Here is a 9,249-nt window from a genome sequence, read left to right on the forward strand (position 1 = left end):
TTTCTACTATTTTGTCTTACACTGACAGAAATTAATCCTTCTGTTTTATGTGGATATAATGAATATTAGTTTAAATACTAATTATTACTTTCTCAAAACTATTACGAGTTTCAGGAAAAACCGCTAAGTTTAAAAAATCAATTCGCAGTCGATATGAACGGAGAAATTCGGTTGTTTGAGCATTTGATGTTATTACGTACATACAAAGAATCCGACTATAGTACTTAATATACTATTATTACGAACAATATAGCAGTACATGAATGATCACATATAGCTTAATTTTATCCATGACAAAATCAGTGTCAAAATACAAGAGAGGAAAATGAAAATATAAATTGCTCTTATCTTTATTCATGTTTACTTAAATTTATTTATTTATTTATTTATTCACTTTTTGTACCAGAGCCGCTGTCATTTATGTCATGTACAATAATGGACTTCAACCGTCCATGTACCTTTTCGTATTATCTATACATTACGGATCGATTCTTTGTTGCTTTTATTAAATTCAAACAACAACCTATCTAACGCTTGTGTTATTAAAAAGTAATTAACATCGAAGAATAAAAATGACATACTGAGATTTAAAATAACCAATTAATGTCGTTTAATGTATACATGCATGTATATAGAATTATAGATATATGTGTATATATATAATTATGTATACGTATAGTTTAAGTTGGGCGACCTTTGGATTAAATTAAACTTATGCGCATACATATAGATATAGTTCGTGGCACGTAGTCCAAAGTTCGTCTCTTTAACACATTTTATAATCATCACGATGATCGTCACTAAATATTGTTTTTACAGTATATTGCCAGTACCATTAATGGCTAACTGTAACAATAATCGTAATTATAACTATCAACGTTATTATTATCATTATTATTATTATCATGAACGCAATCTTGCTTTTCATGTCAAATAACGTTGTCTCATATTCTTACACCGTCAAATTTATCACCTACGACAATTGTTGAAACATCAGTCGTTATACCAAAATCGAGGCTCTTCTTATTGGAATACGTTTGATTAAAAACAGAGAAACATCATATCACACGTCATTCGAAGAGCAAAACGATCGAAGAGATGCTGGTGGTAGAATTTTCGCACCCACGTTCATCGAGGAATTATTGCTCGTGAGACAGGTACAAGGAATTGATTATCCTCGCGAATAACATTGATGACGCTCGATCAAAGATTGTCGTCATCTTCGTCCTCGCCACCCTCGATGAACTCCTCGCTGTCCTGGGAATCAACGGCGTAATATTCGGCGGAGAAACCCTTGTTCGATATCGAATCATCGGATCGGAACCTGATCAGAAGTGCCTCGTTCATCGATATAATGTCCGTGGGATTCTGTGAACCAATAGCAAAGTGAACAGAGGATCAAAATTTATGGTCAACAACTTTAACAAGCTTCCAACAACTAACCGAGTCTCCGCAGAACCTTCCGTAGCTCGGACCCGAGGTGTCCAAGCTCGCATAGACCTCGACAAAGTCGTAACGACATCCACTCTCGTCCTCAAGCTTGAAGGACTTGAAGGACAGATGAACGTTTTTTCCAATCGGCGCCTCTATCGCCCAGTCGCAGTCGGAAATGTGCTCGTAATTGTGGTCACCAAACTTCGCGTGGGAGTAGAGATACTTTGGTGTTTCACTGGCCGTCAGGTGACCACCGCAGGCTGGAAGCAAAGAGAGGATCATGGGTAACCGCTGAAACAGCGCTTGGAAGGATCAGGAATCCTTGCTCGAGGAGCAGTAGTTATAGTTGTGGTTAGTATGCAGCTTGCCTTAGAAACATAGTTTTGGATACAATATGAATTTGGTTGTAGGTCTGACCTTCTGAGTTCAAAAATTCGAAAGGACTTCATGACTCTACATGATTTCAGGCTACCGCAAGTGACCTCAAGTGACTTCACAAGACTTTTTTACAGTGTTACATCCGATTTGAGCAATCGTTATTCGCCCACTGGTACAACGTTTTTTGTAATTCCATTGATACATAAACCGTCATTGACGTGACGATATAACCCATTTTACAAGAATTGTCTATTGACTTTAAAAAAAATGAAACTTTTCTCACTTATGGGTGAACTCACCAGTCGTATGTGTCGCTAGGAATCCTTTCCTCTGCACGGACTCATCGCTTTTGAAGATCATGTACATCTGGTTACCCGTCGCCAGGATTGGGTGCGGGACTTTACTGCCACAGAACCTTCCCAGAGTGTGACTATCCGGTGAGTCCCCGTCGTATATCGCGATGTGGTCATAGGCGCATTCCTGGTGGGGTTCCATCTCGAATACGTTGAAAGTCTGGAGAAGTCAAGTGAAGTTGAGTTCCGAGGTTGGTTCGTAGGCATTTGTCGTTCTCGACTGTTTATCTTACCAGCTTTATCCTGTGTCCCGCTGTCGTTGTGAAGTGCCAAACGCAGTCCTTTCGTCCTGGATAGTACTCCGGGTAGTTTGGAGAGGTAATCGTACCCGATGACGAGGTGATCTCGTACTTGCAGCCACCCTCTTTGCAGTCGTGACCGTTCTCATGGAGCGTGAATCCGTTGTGACAAAAGCACTGGTACGATCCTATCGTGTTTCGACATTCGTGTTGACAGCCACCGTTGTTGATCGCACACTCGTCCATATCCGTAAAGAACACTGCTGCGAATCCTGACTTCTGGACGCTGAAAGTTAAACCGTCAAGAAGGGTAATCGGTGAACGCCGAGACATAATTGACTTTAAAGTGCGAGGGGTTGAATATTCCTCGATCATGCAGCTCCGCGTTTTCATTATGTTCATTTTGATGCACGTTTTTTATCGGGAAATGTTACTTCAGCAACACTTTGAGAACTGAGGACTTTTTACTTGGAATAGATGATGAAAAATTAAAAAAAGAAAAAAAAATTTGACTCGCCAAAGAATTGAATGGTCAACCCCTCGTCGAAGTATGAGTATTATGATTTTTTTTAACCTGTTATCAGACGTGAAGGTAATGCGCATTGAATTACCCTCAGAAGTTAGAAGAGGAGGAAATTTTCCACCACAGTATATACCGTGCTTCCGGAGCACGTCGTCGCCCAGCTTGCTGTGTACCTCGACGGAATCGTACTCGCACTCTTGCTGATAAACGTTGTTACCCTCCAAATCGAAATGCGTGAAATTCAACGTTATCCGGTACTGTGGCGGGGCTATTATCTCCCACACGCAGTCCTTGTTGCCCGGATACGCCTCGGGGAAGGACGGACTCGTTATCGTTCCGTTACTCATATCGTATATCCCCCCACATGCATCTGTGAAGCATTGTTTTTTCAATTATCAACCCTCCGAGTGACAGCCAGATTCATTTTTCCTTTTGATACAGCCTATTTTGTGTTTTTAATACAATTGTGATATGAATTATCGGAACACTCGTGATTTACCGAACCATTCCAACGTGCTTATCCAAATGGAAGATGTTGGAGACCAGAATTCTTCTGACAAGTACAAGTAAATAATGACTCGTTTCTAAAACTACCACAGATCACCGAACATGTGAAAATTTTCTCACTCACCTTCGCAATGTTTTCCATCAGAGTGCAGCTCGAATCCAACTCTACACGAGCATTCGTAGCCTCCCAGGGTATTGATGCACTCGTGTTCGCAGCCATGATCGATCAGCACGCACTCATCGAACTCTGTTGTATAATGTGAAAGAAATTGGATTAAATCAGAAACGGGAATGGAAGCTGAAGCGAGCAATTTACCTTTCATGAAAGTCGCCGAGAATCCAGCCTTCTGGACCGAACCGTCGCTGACGAACTTGACGAGCAGCTGGCTCCCGGTGGATCTGATGTCGGGTGGCACCTTGTAACCACAGTAGACGCCGATCAGATGCGAGTCAGGATTGTGGCCATCGCGCACTTCGACGTAGTCGTAAACGCAGTTGTCGTGGTTCTCCACCTCGAAGGACTGGAATTTCAGGGCGACCTGATAGTCGTGCGGAACCGAAAGCTTCCACACACATTCCTTGCTGGACTGGTAGTCTTCAGGATAATTCGGAGACTCCAGGTGACCAACACCGTCAAGTTCCAGCTCCCCACCGCAAACAGCTTCGTAGTTCGCGGTGAAGCCTCTGTGCCCGTTGTGGTGATTGGAGGTCACGTAAGTGACCAGCATCCGACTTCCCGTCGATATCACCGGCTCCTGGATCCTCCCACTGCCGCAGTATCGCCCTGTGGAATCGATCGCGGAGGTCAGAGAAGACGAGGAACATGAACACCCGGAACAAGACGGAGAGACGCGACCTTCACTCACCCAAGACCGCGCTCTTGTGCCAGTATCCGTCCCGGATCTCGATGTAATCGCTCCTGCAATAATCGCTCGTGAATATGTCCAGCGAGGTGATATTCAGGACGATCCGCTCACCGTGAGTCGCCGTTATCCGCCATTCGCACCGCTCGCCTTCCGGGCTTGACGAGCCCACCGGATAGACGGGGGAACCGAAGCTACCAGCGTTATCTTGGAAGGTCCTTCCACACCCTGCAAAGAGGATCAGGTATCATCCCGGATAATCATCGCGTGGAAGTGGTCGATTCCTCAACCATAACTTTTGCCAGCCATACTCACTGTGACACTTGTAAAGCAAATTGGTCTGCGCTATGTCCCCCTCGCTGAGCCGGATGCGCTGACCGATTTCCGGACGCTTTTTACCGTGTGTCTCCATCGGCAGTATAGTGTCCAGGTATGTTCCTTTCGAGAATGTATTCTTCGCGTAGTGCATTATCGAATCATAGTCGTACGGGAGTCCCAACGAGTTTACCTCCTCTTCTGTCAGCTTGTTGAAGTTGTACTCTTGACCTGCAGGTCCGACGATTAACCGTAAGATTAAACGTTAGCGAATAGTTAAATTGCATTTGATTCTCCAAGAATATTCACGGAACTCGATCCTGGGACAGTTATATACGTACACAGTAACTGAGTAAACTGTGCAGTTGAGAAGGGTTCATTCTACAGCGGAGCGGACACTGTATATATATATATATATGTACACGCATAATTAAATACAACTTTACACAACCATTAATTAAACCTGTGAATTTCAATTTGTCTTGGCCGTTTGCTGGTGTTTTACCTAAATCACCGTTTCCGTTTAACGCAGGCTTCCGGATACTTGGACCGAAACTTTGCGCCGGGGGAGGTTTAACACCGTGATGCAATAGTCTGGTAAACTCAAACTCACCGCTCATTATATTGTCGCGTATAATCTGAACGTGTCTGTCTCGGTCCGGGCGAGTGTGCTCGTGCCAAAAACCAACCACGTGGCCAAGCTCGTGGACCACGATTCCAAACTTGTCGCAGTTCTTCCCGATACTTATTGCCTGCGGTCCGTTACCCCTTTTTCCAACGAACGAGCAGCACCTTCAAAAAATAATTATTCGTTGGTTACCCTGATCCTTTGGCCTGGCAGAGGTCCTGTAATTAAAGAACTTAAAATCGACGATCGACTTACCCACACGGTCTTTCGGTGAAGACGATGTAGTTTGGATGCTCTCGTGGTACTCGTTCGACGAACTTGACGCACGTGAAATTCTCCCAATGTCTCATCGCCTGCTTGAAGAGCGCCTTGTGAGCACCTGAGAAATTCGCGTCTATCTCGTAAGGGATTACACCGTGGTCCCAAACCCTTTCTTTACGAGCGGTTGCTGCACGTCGGGATCGAACGCGAAGCGAAGTCCTCGAGAAGGACGTACCTCGAGTGTTCAATTGGTACTTTGGCTTGTGCTCGTTGTAGAATTCTATTGAGCGAAGACGCCGGTCGTGAAGAGACACAACCTCACTCGAAGAGTCGAGCTCGTCGTTGACTATCAAGTGACGTTCTTCTCTGAAAAGTTCGTTGGTGAGAAGAAAAAAATATTGGATGACTAAATACCGGTGAACACTCGTCATTTTGAGTCACATAATATGTGTTCGACCGATTGAAACGTTCCTTGTTTTATTTGGAAACTCTATTTGTGATATTCGTTTTTTGATAATTTTGCAATATATATGACAGTGAATTATGATGTGCCCCAACGTTTCAGGAGAGTCTCTGAATGATTAACGATAACCAAAAACTACCCTTTTCCCCGGTAATCCAGGTTACTCTAACTTAAATGTTTACTAGGGGATTACAAACAAGCCCCTAACAATGCTGCATGAGGGGTGGGTGAGTTTATTCTTTGCAGATGTGTTAATTAATAATATCACTGCAAGCGTTGCGTGCTCTGGCTGCAGTGACGCACAGTGAAATATGTATAACAAGTACCCTCGGATCAGCACCGAGCTCGATGGATAAACGAAAATGGCTCGCTAGGGTGGCTCAGTCGAAGTCAATTACTAACTGGGCGCGACGGGGTGTAATTATCACTAATAAACCAGTGGCAGAACCTCACGCTAATCTTCTCTCAACTCATGAACACCGTCTGTACTGAACGCTTGTTAAGAATATATGATCAGGGAAATTGACATGTTTCCTGAAATACGTGATCTCCGTGTTCTCAAATCTTTTTTGCTCGGATTAATCAGTGACTCGAAAACTTGTATTAATTGTTTTTTCAATTAACCAATTAATCGATTGATCAGAAAATCGGTTGACTGAAAGGGTGGATTAATCGAAGAAACGACTGATTAATTGCTTGGCAAAAACTGATTAATTGGAAGCTTTTATTTGTCGATGGATATGTAGAACGATTAATTGAGAGGGCCAGTTTGTCGATTACTTGGAAAGAGGATTGATTCATGGGGCCGATTATTCAATCCATCGAAAAGATACGATGAATGAAATGGAATTGTCGATCAATTGGAAAAACGTTTGATTAAAAATGCTGGTCGATCGATTAATCACAACAACGCTTGATCGAAATTTTGATTATTCGAAAAAACAGTAAATCCAAGTCTACGAGTAGTCGCACAGCTCTACTCAACGCACAATATTATTCATCCTGAATTCTGCAGAGGATAAACGAATCTATATGACAGCTGCAGGCTCAAAATTCAACAAAATATTTCATTGAGATTTCCATATGAGAAATCAGTTTCTATTAAAAGCAAATGAAGTCTCCAAACCTTGGATTAATTGCTGCATATCATATGACTCTGAATTTGTTAATTATTCTGAAAAACTTCACAGGCTGAGATTAAACTATGTAGTTAGAATTATTTCTAATATCGTTTGAAAATTTTTTGTAAAAGTATTTCATGATGTACAGTTAATGAAAAATAGACGGAAAAAAAAACGAAGAACCTCAACCCTCGATAGAAATGCTCTAATCAATTTCCGGTACACCATCTCCTATTTTTCTTTTCTGCCCAACGTTCCCGTAAAAAAAAGTTGAAAAAAGAAAAGCAAGAAATATGAGGCAGCTTAACACGCGATTACCGCTATATAATAATAATGGCGACACGTAATGACTGACGTGTTTTTCTCTACTTCCAGGGAAAGGATGTTGGGATGACGAGCTAATATTTCCCGAGGGTTCGCTTCACCGCACAGAGGCAACTTTGACATGACGTGATCTGCATTAGGCTGACAGCTGAGAAAAGGCCTCTTTGTTCGACCGGACGAATGTGCACCCGCGTCGATTTCGGACAAAAATTTACTCCACTTCACCGTCCTATCAGAATATCCCATCTTGGCGTAAAAGCTGCAGAGATTAGATCTCACGCATTTCCAGAGGCAGTCCATTTGGTGAGTCAGAGAACTCGCCAAATTCTAAACTTTCAATTTTCTGAGTAGAGTTGACGCATAAATAAAGATAGAGAGTCATTCTTTCGAGAAGACTTTCTACTTTTCTAAAAAAAAAAAAAAATTGCCGACAAAAAATGTTTACAATCACAAATAACAAAATAATTCAAACAGACTACGCTGTTTAAAAAATCACCATTTTGATTTTACAAATATAATTGCCTTATTATGCTTTGTTCGATACCTTTTCGTGAAACCTGAAGGTTTTCACTCGGGTAAGTCAATTCTGTTTTTGAATACTAAGGATTTCTTCCAAGCAAGCTGAGAAAGCAACGACAGCAGAAAGAACAGAAAAATGGAAAAATGTGAGCTGAAAGTAAATTGCAAACGGTGCGATTCTCCGTTTTGAAAGCCGCTTTCATACCGTTAACTTACTGTCGCGTTGCTGGAGGGTTTTATTTTTACGGTATGCGATATGGGGCGTCAAAAGTGCCTCTCGACAGCGATATTTTCAACGATGTCGACTTCTATCTACGAACCCTCGGGGGACCGATTCCAGTTTCATTCGTACATCAGGTTGCGCGGAATGTGGGCATGAGTCGATTACCAGTCGCCAGAGCTGACGCTCGACTTTTTGCAATAAAAATGATATTCCTACCTGCGAAATATATACTCCGGCCTCACCCCTCAGGTGATAAATTTTAGAGCTGCACCCCGCTGCATACACGAACAATATTTCGGATGTGAACCGCGGCTGTACGTCCAAATAGTCCATGCTATACGAATTATCATTGCACATATATTCGCAATTTTGTGCGGATTGTGTATCGAGTCGAAATTTGTCCAGTTATGAATCAAGTCGCGAGTCACGTAGTTTCAGAATTATCATGCGATAAATGGATCGTTAAGTTGTATTCTGTCGATCTCTTCGCTCATTTAAATTACTAAGATGACGAAAAAGATAAAAATAATGTATGAAACGTTTGCGATCTAAGTTTTGTGTTCGATTTTTTCGGAATTTTGTATTTTTTTATTTTCTGTACATATAATATGTACACTTTTTTTTTTCTTTTCTTATAATCTACGAATGCAACATTCTAGTTTTTTTCCCAATTCATATTATGTCGAGTTTGCATCGTCAAGCATAAATTTTTTGCACATGCCGCATAATGGCTGTGAAAAATATCAAGCTTTCAAATTTTGATTACAGAAATATTTTGTCCATTGAAGAGAAAAGGTTTTAAATTTGTTTCAGAAGCTTCGAAAAGGGTGAAAGATGTTATTAAGACTATCGGTAAAATATATTCCGAGAGTTTCAAAGACAACAAAGTAGTATTTGAAACATTTTTTACATCCAGTAAAAGGAATGATACCTAAACCTACTTTTTCGTTCTTTTCTGTAACACTTTTCTCAATTTTGACCAAACGATCAAATTTAAAGAGAAAATATTTCAATTTTCACGTAAAATGGAATCATGGAAAATGTTTTTGGTTGAATGGAATTTTGTTTTCTTTAGTACACCCAGATAATTTATTTAAT

General features: G+C 41.4%; 1 protein-coding gene across 2 annotated transcripts in view; it reads right to left on the reverse strand.

Moving 5' to 3' along the window:
• LOC124410108 (bone morphogenetic protein 1) overlaps positions 1 to 9,249 on the reverse strand; it is a 28,973-nt gene continuing 19,724 nt past the window's right edge. For both annotated transcript variants that reach the window (XM_046888271.1, XM_046888270.1), the window contains exons 5-15: positions 5,496 to 5,867; positions 5,226 to 5,404; positions 4,613 to 4,843; positions 4,301 to 4,525; positions 3,751 to 4,218; positions 3,559 to 3,681; positions 2,979 to 3,297; positions 2,399 to 2,690; positions 2,112 to 2,325; positions 1,444 to 1,694; positions 1 to 1,368 (exon numbers count right to left, since the gene is read on the reverse strand). In XM_046888271.1, the coding sequence (XP_046744227.1) occupies positions 1,204 to 1,368; positions 1,444 to 1,694; positions 2,112 to 2,325; positions 2,399 to 2,690; positions 2,979 to 3,297; positions 3,559 to 3,681; positions 3,751 to 4,218; positions 4,301 to 4,525; positions 4,613 to 4,843; positions 5,226 to 5,404; positions 5,496 to 5,867 (2,839 nt within the window). In that variant the 3' untranslated portion in view covers positions 1 to 1,203. The remainder of the gene's footprint in view (positions 1,369 to 1,443; positions 1,695 to 2,111; positions 2,326 to 2,398; positions 2,691 to 2,978; positions 3,298 to 3,558; positions 3,682 to 3,750; positions 4,219 to 4,300; positions 4,526 to 4,612; positions 4,844 to 5,225; positions 5,405 to 5,495; positions 5,868 to 9,249) is intronic.

Source organism: Diprion similis, chromosome 8, assembly GCF_021155765.1.
Source record: "Diprion similis isolate iyDipSimi1 chromosome 8, iyDipSimi1.1, whole genome shotgun sequence".
Taxonomy (NCBI): Eukaryota; Metazoa; Arthropoda; class Insecta; order Hymenoptera; family Diprionidae; genus Diprion; species Diprion similis.